We start from the raw sequence: 15,969 nt of genomic DNA, 5'->3' as shown, positions 1-15,969 counted from the left end.
AAAAAAAAAAAAAAAAAAGACTACTGAAGAATGAGCAAACCAAAACAGGCCCAAATAAAGTAATGATAAGAATGGGCACTGTGTTCAAAGGCTAAGTTGGGTGGGAGGTGGCAGAGATGAGCAGACACAGAAGTCAGACAAGACTATCTCCCCTTTCATAGCTTCAGCAGCACCACTCTTTCCTCCTCTCACTTGTCTCTGAAGAGTTTGGTTAATATTCCATCCCACCCAAACTCTGTGTTCCCCAGGGTTCATTCCTCAGCCTCTACTCCTCTATACTTAAGTCCAGAAGAATGTTCCAGACATGCATTCATAACAATTACCACTTACAATGTGTTTGTGTGAGCATATGCGCACCCCCTAAGAGATTTCCTTCCAGCTTCACCCCTCCTGCTTACAGGTAATCACAACAAGAATATTCCACCATTACCCACTTCTCAATACACACAAAAGCAGTGTCATTATCTTGCCACCCTTCCCCCCCAAACTCAAATTATTTATTATTAGTTAATGTAAGATTCCAACCTCAGCCCTTTTATATTTACTGTTCTTGCTACTCTCCTAAGAAATCTGTAAGTTGCCTTAGCTTCTTCCAATGTTCCCTAAATATTACCTCGTCAGGCTGCCTCCGGCCACCTCATTTAAAATCACTACCTCCAACATTTCCTTATTATTTGTTGTTTTACTTTTCTCCTCTGCACTTACATATATAATATGCATTTTACTTAGTTCTCCCTACCCCCAAACATTTCTCTGTAGCTTACTACTATATCCCAGTACCTATAAAGTAACTGTGACTAAAGTGTCTATTAACTCTGCTCCTTTCCTAATATATATTCCTAGGCTTCCTACAGAGCAGCCACTGACAGATAGTACCTCAACAACAAATAAGTACCAACACATTAGTATGAATTTCACAGATCTCTGAACCTAGTTCTATGTCAGTGGGCTTAAAATGCAAAATCCTAAGAAGTCAGTACAGAAAAAAGATGAAATTTTAACTTGGGCCTCCTTGGTGGCCTAGGGGTTAAGTCTCAGCACTACCACCACTACAGCTTGGGTTGTATCCCCGACAGGGAGCTGACCCACACAAGGCAGAGCAGACCTTTCCTGTTAGCCCTGCTGCTCTCCATGGGAGTGTATTTCAAGAGATTTGCCTGTTCTGCTCTCCACTATGTTTTTGGTGAATCCTCTCACCCTCAACATCTCTGGCCTACATCCCTTAAAGAATTTTCAACTTGTTTCCACATAATAAAAATTAAAAGACTGATCACCCCCCTTTGCTTATATCCAGGTCAAACAAACCATCAGTGGCTTCCACCTTCATGTCTAGAAGAAGCAATAGCAGCAGAGATTTACAGAATGCCTACCAGGTACATTTAACAGTAATTCTTACACAACCATAGCTGTAAGGGCAGAAGATTGTTATCTCCCACTTGGCAGATGAAGACAGCGGGGCTTAGACTTGCTCAAGGACCTTATCCAAAGTCTCACTGGTAGGAAATGACAGAGTCGAGATCTGAATTTATATGAACTTTACCCCAAAGCATACTCTTTCCAATATCTATCAGTGCTGCAGCCTTTAGAGGCCAAAAATAATTCTCTTTATTATTTTTGTTACTATGACTCACAAAAGAAAAAGGTATTTTTACTCCAGGGGCCATGGCTATTTTCAAAAGAAGAAAAATGATTTGTGCATCTTCTCTGTGGGTTTCCTGTGAGTGATAGGTACTTATGTCCCCATTCTCCAGGTGCTACCTGGGGACCAGAAAAAGTCTGTTTTACTCTACTGGTAACTTCTTCTCTCCTGGAATTTTCAATAATGACAGCTTTGTCTTTTAACATTGAGCAAATTGTGGACCCATTTCAAGATAATAAAGTATACTGTCAAATAAATATACTATACTAAGGCCCTTCCTGGTGGTGCAATGAGTTAAAGCCCAACAATATGAAGATATCACAGCCACCCCCACCAGAGAGCTGACCCAAATGGCACAGTAGACATCTCCTTGCCCATTTACTGCTCCCCTCAGCAGTGTACACCTGCCTACTCTGCTCCCCACTCTTGTCTCTGGTGAATCCTCTCACGCCCACACCTCTGTTCTGTATGCATAAATAATTTTTTCTTAAAGTAATATACTATGTATGGAAGTTTGAGGGTTTTTTCTACTGACTTCAAAATTTCTCACTTTGACAACAATTAGCAGTTTTCACAATGAGACACATATGTTTTATACACATATCACAGGCTATAAGGGACTCTAAAAAAATCCTCTCTACCGATAGATGAAGAAACTGAGGCCAGGCCATAGTTAACAGATTTGGGGGTGGGTTATGGCTATAGTTTAAGCTTCTTAAGGCTCTCCAAGTCAATCAGCTCAAGAGCACGTCACTACTGCTCTCAAGAGAAAAATGGAAACAAGAAAAAGTATACCTTACTCTTAAGGATATTTTAACATCTAACAGCACTTAGCAGAGACATTTCTTAAGATGTTTGAAAGAGCACTTTACTTATTAAAACTTTCTGTAAATAAAATCTCTCAACAATTCTCTCTTCAACTTTAAGAACACTTGGAAGTTACATACAGTTAGTTGAAAACTGAACATTCATACTTTACACATTTTAAACCCATTTCTTCTTTAGTTTTAAGCCTCAACTATAATGACCATTTTCTGTTTTCATTTTTATTACACCTAAAAAGAATGCTATCATTTGTCTTGATGAGAAATGTGACATTTGCAAGTAGATCTAAAAAGTTTAATGAAGATATAGTCTAAACACAAAATCTTAGTTGTAACCTAGTAACAGTAATCTTTGAGATATTTGCAAAGAAGCAAATTTGTTTTAGGGTTATACACATCTTCCAATCACATTATTGTTACCTCTACTCCCCCTACCCCCATCTTCTTGTGTCTTGAGGCATCTAACCCATGGCCTCTTCCAATTTTCTACTCACTATAAAAACACACCACTCAAAAGTCAACATTCACTAAATTTACACCAAACCCCAAATCCTGCAGCTGAGTATCTATCTGAAACAACCTCATACTGCCATTCTCTCCCTTAAGGTCCCTTTAGATGCTTCTGTTATTGATATGCACACTGAAGTATTTGGAGATAAGTAGACCTAAACCTACAAATTACTCTGAAATGTATCAATAACAAAGAGTCACACAGTGAGACACTCACATGATCTAGTAAACATAGCTAAATGTTAACAGAATTTAGATTTCGTGTGAATAAAAACTGTAAAATTCCTTTAACTTTAATTTGTTTGGAATTTTCTTGTCAGAAAAAAACCTTCCATGTCTCCCTGCTGATCTTGCAAGTAAAAAAAACAAACTGTAAAGGCCAACGTTCCCTACACAGCCCCCACAGCTTTCCTGACCATCTCCGTCCCCTCAAGTACCACCACCTATCAGCCAGGCTCCATCATTCCCTACTTCTGCCAATGTAGCACAGAAGCCTTGTGCCCAACTCTAAATGTTCATACACGCAAGTCAGTTCTTTCTGAGACAGAGTATTCTTTACATTCCCCTCATCAGACCTGGGAGAATCCTCTCTTTTTTTAGTTTCCTCCAGGAAGTTTCTTTGACTCCAGACTGGTTAAACATCCTTTGTGCTCCTGATAGCACCTTATTGCAGAGTACCAGCTTATCTGTGTTTCCTTTTGCAGATTCTAATGTGTCGTCGGTCCTCTTCAGTCAACATTCTTTGCACAGGTTCTCTGAACAGTAAGCAGGCTTTAAAATCTTTTCTTTTAATATACAAACAAGAAATTAACCTATTTAACAGACATGGTACCTGCTTGCTCACCAAAACCAGAAACCATGTCGTCTTACTCTCTTCAGGCTGTTTTAACAGAAATACCATAGGCGGGGTGGCTTATAAGCAATATTTATTCCTCACAGTTCTGAAGTCTGGAAGTCCGAGATTAGACATCAGATTAGGTGTCTAGTGGAGCTCTTGCTTCCTGTTTCATAGACAGCCATTTTCTTGCCTGTACTCACATGGCAGAAAGGGTGAGAGAGGTCCCCTCATTAAGGGCCTACCCCCATAAATGAAGGCCTCACCCTCACCATCTAATCATCTCCCACTTCCTTTTCATCTCCTGTATTTCTTCTATTTTCTTTTTTAAGGTCTATTTTCTTTCTTCAATTCGTTGATTGCTTGCCTCACATCATTTTCTTCTTTTTCATTTCGTTTTGCATTCAATTCCTTGTTTGCATTCTTCAATTCCTTGATAGCTTGCCTCATATCACTTTTTCCCTTTTCATTTTCTTTTTGTTTGTTTATTATGATGATTTTGAATTATCTACCTGGTAGGCTGAGAAGTTCTATTTCTTTGGTAATTTCTGATGGTTGATCTTTTTGTGGTGAATTTTTCCCCTTTTTGTGGTGAATTTTCTTGGGTATATGTTTGTCTTCTTTTTCTTGTTGTATATTTTCTAATAGATTGTATAACAATCTATCAATCACAACCACAATCCTTATTTTCATAATTATACCTAACCTGTACTTGCTTCTACTAGGTAGTACCATAAACTATTAAAATAAGTCAAATAGTGTGAAGTTAAAAACATCTATTTCCTTCACCAAACTTAGGAACACTGTCTACTTGTTGGACTGAGTTGTCAGTCATTAGCTGCTCTGCCACAGCCAAGATGAATTATATTTGCAAATAAAAATTCCATCACAAACCTTTTCTCTTTATTGTACTATCAGAAAAAAAAAAATCAGGATGCCTATATTAGACATTTAAAATCATCTTTAAATGACCAAGCCATTCAAGTAACAAGGTACTGGGTCCTGCGTGGGTTCAAACAATGCTTAACTAATTCATCTACCAACCATCTATCAACTGTAAGAAAACTTTATCCTCAGTTCCCTGACCTTCAGCTGGCAGTGAAACGGACACACTATCTTTAACTATGCCAGCCAAATAGTTAATGATCTGTAAACACACACTTACACAGATAGCAAACAAGTTCCTGTTAAAACAGATGAGAGCCCTTAAAGGACCTTATAAGTTATGTTAAAATTATTCTCTAAATAGGCCCTCCCTGGTGGCGCAGCGGGTTAAAGCACTGCACTAAGAAACTAAAGCCACTTCAGCATGAGTTCGATTCCCGCCTGCCCCGGAGGTGACCACATGGCGAGGCAGACCTCTCCTGACCCGCCCACTGCTCCCCTCAGCAGTGTACTTCGTCGATCTGCCTGTTCTGCTCCCGCTCTGTCTCTGGTGAATCCTCTCACCCTCCGCATCTCTGGCCTGTACCCCAGTTCTGTATGAATAAATAAATAAATCTTTAAAAAAAAAAAATTATTCTCTAAATAGTTTATCTAAATTTGCATATTTTATTGGATTTTCTTATAAATGCATTTTTTATAAGATTTATTTATTTATGCATTTAAGAACTGGGGTACAGGCCCTCCCTGGTGGCACAACGGGTTAGGACACAGCACCACAAGCTAGTCACAGCCGCTTCAGTGAGAGTTCTATCCCCGCACCGGTGATCAGCATGGCATGGCAGACCTCTCTTGTCCCGCCCACTGCTCCCTTCAGTGGTATACCTTGATCTGTCTGTTCTGCTCCCCTCTCTGTCTCTGGTGAATCCTCTTACTGCCCATGCACCTCTGGCTTGTACTCCAATTCTGTACGCATAAATAAATAAATATTAAAAAAAAAAACTGGGATACAGGCCGGAGGTATAGGGGGTGAGAAGATCCACCAGAGACAGAGTGGGGAACAGAACAGATAATCAAGTGAAATACACTGCTGTGGGTCAGGAGAGGTCTGCCATGCCATGTGGGTCACCTCCCTGGCAGGGGATGGAACTCACGCTGCAGTGGCTGGAGATCACTCCATAGTGCTGTGCTTTAACCCACTGCACCACCAAGGAGGGCCCATAAAGGCATATTTTAAAGGCATTTTTAAAACAAACCAAACATTTTAATAGACTGTTACTACTCATTACCACTTAACCAGTGATCCACTAGAAATCAAACACCTTTATAAGATTTTGGACATCAGTATCTTATACTACATCAGTAATATCTTCAAAATAAAACAAAAACATGAGTCATGCAAATGGGAGTCAAAGCAAAAACACTTAGGTACACATAACACATTAACAACTACCTCGAATACTTCTAATGTCTGCCACTACCTGAAACGTTTTACAATTATTACCTAGATAATCCTCACAATAATCCTAAATAGTAAACAGTATAAAAAGGTTATTGAAAAGTAACTTGCTAAAGAAAGGCCAGGATTTGAATACAGAAGTGCTATTAATACTACGGACACTGCCACTGTTTCTGGAGCAGTTTCTAGTCCTTTTACCCAGCTAAATGTACAGAGGATGATTATATTTAAAATGAAGCAGTAAGTACTCTGCCTCTCTTTTCTCCTGTAGTGGTAGAAGGTTGAAGAGCTGATTCTTTTAACTTTGCACATATTAGTGCAGAGCTTGATTCACATTTCCATTCCTCTGTTGGAGTATTAAGGTCTATAAACATGTTAATCAACACAGAAAAAATGCCAACCAGCTATATTCCTTCTCTAACAACAAAGTGAGATGTCAACATTGCAAAGTTGACATTTTTAATTGGTCTTATATGATGTAAAAGCAATTACCTATCCTATTTTATCTGATAACTCTAATGACAAGAATCATAAGGGGTCTTCACTGGAACTACTCTGGGCTCAGACAATCTGCATGTCTTTCCTGAGGTTTTCTCAAAGACCTCAGTTGGGTAGGGTCTTTTGCATAGAGTAACCTTTCCCTTGACTCAAAGGGCATGAACTGGGAGTAGCACTAGTGTTAGCTAAAATTTATGCATGGGTGTTCAAGACTACATCCCTCCAATATGTCAAGGGGTGCTATCTAGCAGAATGTTAGGCTCACCCAGTTTTAAGTTCTAGCTCATCTGTGTTAACTGAGGACTCAAATCCTTTTCTGTAAATCATTTAAGTTTGCTATATAAAAAAAACACTTAGCACAATACCTAAATTACAGGCATAATGCATTAAGTTTCCATACCAGTGGTTAACCAAAGTTCTACTTTTGTAATGCAGTTTGCGTTACATTAAAATACAGAATTTATTCTTGACCATTTCCCTGACTCTCATAGACTGACTAGACATGAACTTAAACCACTGAGCTTAATTCAATAAACATTTACCAAGGCCAATAAATGCTAATCCCAATGATTATTAACAGTTCCTACACTCAAAGAAATCAAAGTCCACTAAAGCAAGAGTTCTTAATCAACAACTATGGTATATATTCCACAATTAAATTGTCTAAGTTAATATGTCAATTTTTAACCTACTTACCAGACTTGACACTAATTAAAATGAATAATCTTTAGTGTTGGCAATGTTGCTAGACAAGCAGGTACTCTCACATACTGATGGTTGCAAAGTGGTGGTTTTCCTAGAAAATTGTTAGGCCATATATACAAAAACTAAAGATATATTCTTCAGACCCAGCAATTCAATTTATAGGAATTTTATCTCAAAGATAATTCTGGACGAGTAGAAAATGAGGTATACAAATAAAAATCTGGCTACCAATCAATCCATGGTCTCACTTATTAATAACAAAGTCCTATGGTGAATTTGGGACCTTCCTTTTTCCTTACTCAAAACTCCTTTGTTTTGCATTTTCATAGTACTTTTGCTAACATTATCAAGTGGGTTTCATACCAGTTGAATTACCAACCCACTGGCCTACCTCTGTGTTTTTTCCAGCTGTTTTCTGCTTTAATGGTAGCACTGAGGGAAACACATGAAATACTTTTAATACTTCTTCAACCTGTAGTCAGACTATACCTCTACCTGGAATACAATACTTTTAACTAAAAGTAATTATTCATCCAACATTTAATTACTAACACCAATTATGTGCCAATCATCGTATTTCATTAACCAGAAACTTTTATTAACTGGCACTGCTGCTTATTGATAAAACCAATGCCCGTAACAACATAAAGCTGACTTCAGCCTACAGGCCAAATCTGATCTGCTGCGTGTTTTTGTAGTTTTTTTTAACACTGCCATACTAATTTATGTATTTATTTTATGTGACTATTTTGAAACTACAAGGACAGAGTTGAGTAGTTACAACAAAAAGTAAAAAGTTCACAAAACCTGAATTATTAACTATCTCTTTATATTATAAAATACCAATATGACATTTGATTCTCAAAACATACCAAAATGGCATATTCTTTGTGGTAATAACATATAATATGCAATAAACCAGTTATGTTAATCGTTTGAAAATTACCAATCAAATATCACAAATGTGGTAACATTTTATTCCTTGTACCACATTTCCATAAACCAAACACGCCAGAAAAATAGCATCAACATAATTTCAACTGATAAAATCTTTCTCCAAGAAGAGATGGTATCTTGATGTTCTTTAAGCCCAGCTTCTCATGGCTAATAGTTTGACTAAATAATCCTATTTTAAAAATGAGCTCTCATAGAGAAAGCCATCTACTTCCTTGACAAGTTATTTCTCTGAACCACTATATCTTGAAGCTTTTTACTTATAATAATTCAAACATAATTAAAGTCAGTTTCATTCCTGAATAAGAAAGAACAATGCTGCACAGATACTATCTAATGATGCTCTGCACTTCGCAGTACTTTTTCGGCCTGTGCATTATCCGGGACTAGTACCTTCAGGGTAAAAACAATACAGAAAATCTAGATTTTTCTCATTGGGTGAAATAAAATAGCCCACATCTACAAGGAAATACCTTTTTAATTTAAATCCAATTGCAATATGTACTTACATAACTTCTTTCAAAATAATAATTCACAAGCTTTAGGGGGAAAGTATCAGAGAATGTCAGATCAGCAAGGCTTCAGCAATCACTAAATCAAATAGCTTACAAATAAGAAAGGTGAATTTTGCAAAAATATTAACCAGTTTTCATAAATTCATCCGTCTGAAATCAGAAAGTTAGACTGATAGCCTATACATAAGACAGTCATTGTGCTGAGGAACAGGCCTTCATATATACATCTTAGTAGAAAGTGAATTCAATTACTCTAAATCAATGAGATTTTTTGGCAATTAAACAAATACATAGAGTACCAGACAAAAGTCCTTTTAACTTAAACAGCTTACTTTTCCTACAAAGAAAGCTCTTTTCCTTTAGGGAGACAGTCCAGTATATAGGTTAAGAATGCTGGCTCTCGAGTCTAGAAGCCCATTAGAATCCTGTGTAACCATATGACAACTTAACTTTGCTTGCAGTTTCTTGATCTTACAGGATTATCAGAGTATGTAAACAATCTTTACATGGCAGATACTTGTACTTGCCCAATAAATGTTAGTTACTGTTGCTATTTTCCTTCCAGAGTTTTCTTATCAAAACATGAGAAAGAAATCAAAACCCAGAGAAAGTGAGTTTAAAAGCAGCTGTTAAATTATAATTTGCAGTAAAAAAACTGATTAAATATAAAGAATAAAGAGAGAGAAAAAACTCTTAAAAGGACAATTTATGTTAAGCCCTACAAAAAATATGTATAAGAAGCTTTGCAATTAATATTCAAAACAAACTACTGAAGCTCATTCTCAAAATCTTTCCAAAAGGATAGTGGTTAAATACTAATACCACAGTGCTTCTGGGTGTCACCAGGGGTCAACCTAGGTAGATTAAGTGACTGCTTAAACACAAGTGCTGTGGCTACAGTGGTGTCCCTCAATTAAGCTACACCCTAGACTCCAAAAAATATATCCTAGAATCCAAGTAAGTAGTAGTACTTTCACTCAAAAACATAGTTTTAAAAGTTATACTCTTCTTGTAGGGAAAGTTGAAAAGCCATGCCAGTCAGAATTAGGGGTGTTTACAGCTGAGTGACCTTGGAAAACTCACTTTTCAGGTCTCTAAAACTCATTGTCTCATATATAAATTAGTGCTAATATCTACCTCCCAGACTTTTTAGGGGGGTGGGGTGGGAGAGACACACAGAGGAGAAAAAAACTAAGGTTTATATGAAAATGCATTGAGAATGACTCATACAATGCATACATTACTAGTTTTGATTTTTTTCTCCCACAGGCCTGGGACAGAGACCATGTAGCAGTCAAGGTTAAACTGTAGATTGTGTCCCAGAGTAAGCTTTAGTCTAGGTTGTTTCTGGAAATGTAAAACCTTGTTATAGTCTTTGATGCTCTTTTTTTAATATGGAACTCTAGAGATTATCATAATTCATGAAAGACATACTCCTATCAATCACCCCCCACCTTCAAACTTAAAAGAAAAACAATTCCTACATATATATTTCTTCCTTCTACCAACAGACCTAACACTGACATGATATATGTAATGACAAAATGTCTTCAAGAACTGTTTAGAGATATTTTATAAAATTAATCCTATTTGTGTAATCACAATAAAAATCTATAATTGGCTTTTTCCAATGCTGAAAAGGACTCTGAAGACAGTTTCATAGTACTCAAAGGAAAAAAAAAAATTAAATTTCAAGCTCAAATAACTGAAATATTGGTGGAGTGGACAAGTCTGGGGCTTCTAAGTACACTCTGGTATGTAATGATCCAGTGTCAAAGAGATGTTAAAACAGGTAGGTCAATCCCTGGGAGATAATCCAAATGGCACAGCAGATCTCTCCTGTCTTGTCCCCTGCTCCCCTTGTTCTGGTCCCCACTCTATCTCTGGTGACTCCTCTCATCTCTCCTGTACCACTGGCCTGTGTTCCAGTTCTGTATGCATAAATAAATCTTTCACAAAATAATAAAAATTAAAATAAAACAGAGAGGGAGAATTAAAAAAAAAACATGGTGTAACCTCTGTGAATATGAGAAACTGTCAAGAAATGAACAAAACTGTCACTTTTGTTTCCCTACAAAGAAAACCATCGAAGCAATATAAAATACACAGGAATAGTTGAGAGGAACTTATAATAAAATGAAGACAAAATTCAGAAATCTTATTTTTACAATGGCAGTATTTGAAAAGAAGTCCTATTTCAATTAGACCAATCAAAATATAATGCACTTTAATATGATCATGTTATCTTAAGACCATTATAGTTCAGTAATTATTAGTAACTTAAGCTAATAATTTGTGTCAATTAGTAAACTGAAAACATTTTCTGGAACTTTCTTGGTTTTCAACCCTAATCTATGGTTGCCCCTTAAGCAGATGCAAATCCAGTTTTAAAATGAGAGTTGTAATCTAAAAAATATTTCTAATCCAGTTAAAAGAAATTCATCACAAGTTCACTGAGCCCACCTCACTTTACAAACATTCTCATTCAGTTTTCCCATAACCCTAGGAGAAAGGCATTATCTATAGCATCCATTTTAAGCATAAAGAAATGCAGGTTTGTCGATATCAATTTAAGGTCATCAGGATAGTGTGTGTTAGGCTATAACTGGACCCAGATTACTATGTAGAGGGTACTTTTAATCACATTTAAAAACAAGTTAAAAGTCTAATTTTTCAACGAGCTCCATATTACTTTAAAGAAAATAAAGAATTACACATTCTGAATTGGTTGCAGTTCATGAAAAATCTTTAATTTGTTTCTATCTATGCACTCCTAAATCCTGTCAAGTTGCGTCTGACTTCTTTGTTTCCTTTATTAGGCGAATGAAACAAAAATGGTCTAAGGATGCCAATACCAACATTTTAAACTTTAATCATCACTTTTTTAGCCAAACATCAATATTTCACATTTAAAGAATATGGAAGAAATCGCTCCTTGTAACAACTCCGGAGCCAAGCCTGCAAAAATGTGAACCTACGAATTGTTCTTCTTCACTGTCCTCTATGCCCAACCCCAGAATCAGTAAAGAGACAAAATAACTTCCAGACAACAGAGGAGATATAAAACAATTAGGAATGCTAAGAAATTTGATCATTCCTCTTTGTTATCTCCATTTGGCGGAAGGGATTGAACTAGAAAGGTGTTCTAATACCCTTTACAAATTTCGGATTTGTAAGTGACAGCTATAAGCTGCAAACATGAACCCATTGTATCAGAAAGAGCTGAATCAAATAAGAACATTCATTGCGCTACTAGGTCTCAATTCTGTCTTCTCTGTCAATTATACAGAGTCAGCTATTAAATATTAATAGCATGCCATTTGCTCTGGAGCTCTTTCGAAGAGCCTACTGCTACCTATTATTGTTATGAAGACAAACCGCCCTTATTTTCTAGGTAAAGCCTAATCCACGAGACCACCTCACATGAGTTATTGCCTTCCATCCTCCCCAGGGGAAGGTTGACAGGGCCACCCCAGCCACCTACTGGAAGAGAAGGGGTTCGGGGGAGGGCGGGTCCCGCAGGTCGGGGGCAGAGGTGCCGGCACCCTTCTCCCCAGCTGTCAGCGACAGGTCCGGCCGCGGGGCGGGGCCAGGCCAGTCCGCCAGCACAAAGCGAACCGACGGGCGGATCCGGACCCCGACCCAGGCTGGGGTGGGGTGCGGATGGAGCGGAACGAGACCAGGGACACTTACCCAGCAGCAGCACGTTCTTTCCCGCGGGGAGCTTGGAGCGCGAGCGGGTGGAGACCTCGCTGAGGATGCAGGACCTAACGGGGAGCAAGGCGCACGCTGAGGCCGGGGGGGTCGGGGCCGGGGGCCGCGGCCGCAGCGCGGGAGGGACGGACCTGTGCTCGGCGTGCCCGGATGGGGGCTGCCAAGGCAGCAGGGCCTGGGCCCGGAGCCGAGCTCTGGCGGGCACGGGATCCCGCAGGGCCGAGGGTGCCAGCGGGGACCCCGGGAGGGGTGGGTCGTTACCAAAGGTTCTGCCCGTCCTCGTCGTCGCCTGCTGGGGCGCCACCGTTGCCCGATGCGAGCTCGTTGGCCAAAGGGCCGCTCGTGTAAGTCGAGGCTAATCCCGGCGGAGAGGAACCGAAGGAGCCGACTCGTCCCACAGCCGCCATCTTGGTCGGGAATCACACCACTCCCGGCAAAGCTGAATGAGCGAGGAGGAGGCGGCGGCGGCGACGGCGGCGGCGGCGGCGGCGGGAACCCGGATATGGAGCGTTCAGAGCACGGGAGCAGGGCGGGGCCTCCGGGGGTGGAGCCGCGGGCCCTGTGGGTGCGGACGGAGGGAACGAGGACGGACTGCGCGTGCGTCTCTGGCCGGCGGGCGCGGGAGGGATGCGCACGCGCGGGCCCCAGTTTCTCGGAGTTCCGCTGCTTCGCCAAATCGCCAACTCCTCTGAGCTCACTGGGCTGAAGCGCTTCCCGCCGCCACACCCGTAGCCCTGGGCTGCTGCAGAGCGGGTTGGGGTGTGTCAGATGAACAGTGTTCCCTCCCTCTCTTCAGTTGGGTCTACCCATTCCGCAGCTGGCGTGGAATTCCTGCACTGTCATTGCCGACGCACCCACATGCAGGCTGAGCTGCGGTCCCTCGCCTACACCGGCGCGTCACGGGCGCCGAGATAGAAGTGGACCTCCCAGCCGCAGTAGAGGCAGTTGAGCGGCAAGGTCCGGAGTGTGGCGGTGGCCCGGGATTTCTGGACTTGCTTTGCTCTCTCGGGTGGCGGCGTGGTTCTCCAACCTTAGTCCCACCTCAGAAGCTTGTCAGGCTGCAGCAGCAGCAGCGTGACAAAGAGTGATGACTGAGCCGGCTGTAATGGCCTCGAAGTCTTGTAAGAGATGCTCCGCGTGAGATTTGAAAAGACTCGCTACGTAAGTCATCCAACCTTCCAGTCGACACACAGCACTCACTGGGTATACACAAACGGCAAAGAAATAACCCAGAGTAGCCCCTCCACGGCTCCCCTTGGTCAGCGCTTTCCTGGTTCAATATATTTAAATGTCGTAGCTCCATATCAGGAGTTGATGGTTTTGAGTCTCTAGCGTTGGTTATATCTTGTAAGCGCAATTGTTGTAAATAGCCTGGGCTTTGTACGCTACCTACCGCTGTCATTTCATATTTGAAGATTATTAGGTAATATATGACTTGATCAGTGCTGTCAGTTAGGGAGAAAATCCCCAGCTACAGTCTGTATGTGCTATAAGTAAATATTACAGTGTTGGAGGCTGACAAGTCTGAATTCTGATCCAGCTCTCCCAGCTTTCTGGATGTGTAACCTCAGGCAATTTCCTTAACTTCTGAGTGTGTTTCCTCTGTAAAATAGAGATAAACGCACCTAAAGTTGTTCCGAAGGTGACATGAGGGTGATTTATGTAAAATACCTTACTTAGAACTGTGACTGGCAGGTCCTCAACATATGATTATTATTGACTGATCTTTTCCCCTTTACCTTTCAAACCACTAATAACTGACCAATCCCTGGAATTCATAGGCCTAATAAACTTCTTTGTTTGTTTCTCTGTATGAGTAAGAAAGAAACTTATTTTGGAGCTCCAGGCTTTCAGTGGTGCCAAGCAGGCTGAGGGAACCTGAGTCTTTAGTTGCTGCTGTGAAGGACAGCTGTAAACTGCCTGGGTTCCTCTAAGAGTTAATTCACTGTCTTACTTCATCCCGTCAGTCCTCTCTTTTCCTCAAAACAGTTTTTCCTCAGTTTTGTTTATATACAGAGTTGTTGGTTCCAAATCACACATAACATAATCTGGGAAGTATTAATTTCAAAATAGTGTCAGATTTATAACGCCCTGTGACTTCTAGATGCTCAACTACCTACTTTTTTTGAGGTCACAGTGATAGTTCTTGTGGCTTTATAATATACCTACGCAGCATTGTTCCAACAGTGACATTTATGAATGTCAAGAGTGGTCATTTATGAATGCCTACTCTGTGCCAAGCTCTCTATATGTTTGGATTCTAGTCCTCACATTTTGCAAGAAAATAGTGAAATTAAATAACTTATCCCAGGTCACATAGGTCAGAAGTGGATGAATCAAGATTCTGATTTTCCACACTGCCAAATGGCCTAGGTAAAATAGAGATAAGTCATGGTAGAATAAATGTCCTGGAAACTTTGGTTTCTGTTATGTTAAATACCTTCTGTGGAAATCGCTCTGTACCAAAAACAGAGAAACTGTGACTGCATGTATGGGAAGGAAAAAATTCAGCAGTCCTTTGGAGTTTTTGTTACATAAATACTGTTTATGGTTGAGCCATTTTCTATATATGATTACTTTTCTCCCTTGGCCAACTTTTTGTTACATCTATAATTAATAACAATTTTGGTTTTTTTCTTTACTTAGTTTTCTAATTTCTTAACTCCAATTCAGTCTCGAATTCTTTACCTAATTGTATAAAACTCCTTATAGGTAACAGTTTCACCTTGAAGGCATCTTCAGGATTTTCTAACCTACTCCAGCTTGAATTGGTTGTTCTATGTACATAGCCAATTTGTAGCTGTCATCCTGGTGTCTTCTTTTACCATTGTTCTGGGGATTTCCTCTGCCTCATTTCTGTGTCATCTTTTTCATTTCTTATTTTAGTGGAGAACTTCCTCCATTAGTTTTATGAAAAAAGTTGTATGGATGCATTTTGTTGGAGCCCTGTGTATTCAGTCAACATCTAGCTAAGAAAAAAATTGTTAAGGAGATGCTAGGTTAATGAAGGAACTATTTAGGGGAGTGTGAATAGGTTAAGAGATTGAGTTAGGGACAGCAGGAGGATTTAGCCCTAAAAGAGAAAGAGGAAGGCATGTTTATTAGTATCCAGAGAGAGCTGCAGCTATAAGAAAGGGGTGCCCCAAAAGATCTGTGACTTTCAGTAACCTCTCTCTTTCTGCCCTCTGGTATCCACCTAATGTCTCACATTGACCAAACCTAACCAGAAGCCAAAGGACAGGAGAATTCAAGTGAACAATCAGAGCAGGTCTACCTCCCACACACAGAGAAGGGTAGAGATTGGATCTGGAGAAACTGAAGATATCCAGCACACCTTATCGACTTAAAAATGCAGTTATGGCCCTCCCTGGTGGTGCAGTCGGTTAAAGCACAGCACTGAGAATCTGAAGCCACCTCCGCATGAGTTCGACTCC

At 40.0% G+C, this 15,969-nt stretch overlaps 1 protein-coding gene across 1 annotated transcript in view; it reads right to left on the bottom strand.

The window, feature by feature from the left end:
• DYNC1LI1 (dynein, cytoplasmic 1, light intermediate chain 1) overlaps nt 1-13,087 on the bottom strand; it is a 29,124-nt gene extending 16,037 nt beyond the window's left edge. The window contains exons 1-2 of the mRNA XM_004676351.2: nt 12,797-13,087; nt 12,515-12,588 (exon numbers count right to left, since the gene is read on the bottom strand). Coding sequence (XP_004676408.1) covers nt 12,515-12,588; nt 12,797-12,942 — 220 coding nt within the window. The 5' untranslated portion in view covers nt 12,943-13,087. The remainder of the gene's footprint in view (nt 1-12,514; nt 12,589-12,796) is intronic.
• Nucleotides 13,088-15,969: the final 2,882 nt, after the last annotated feature.

Source organism: Condylura cristata, unplaced genomic scaffold (assembly GCF_000260355.1).
Source record: "Condylura cristata isolate star-nosed mole 26May11 unplaced genomic scaffold, ConCri1.0 scaffold00004, whole genome shotgun sequence".
Taxonomy (NCBI): domain Eukaryota; kingdom Metazoa; phylum Chordata; class Mammalia; order Eulipotyphla; family Talpidae; genus Condylura; species Condylura cristata.
The sequence above is the reverse complement of the archived record's forward strand: the minus strand, read 5'-3'. Positions and strand labels throughout refer to the sequence as shown.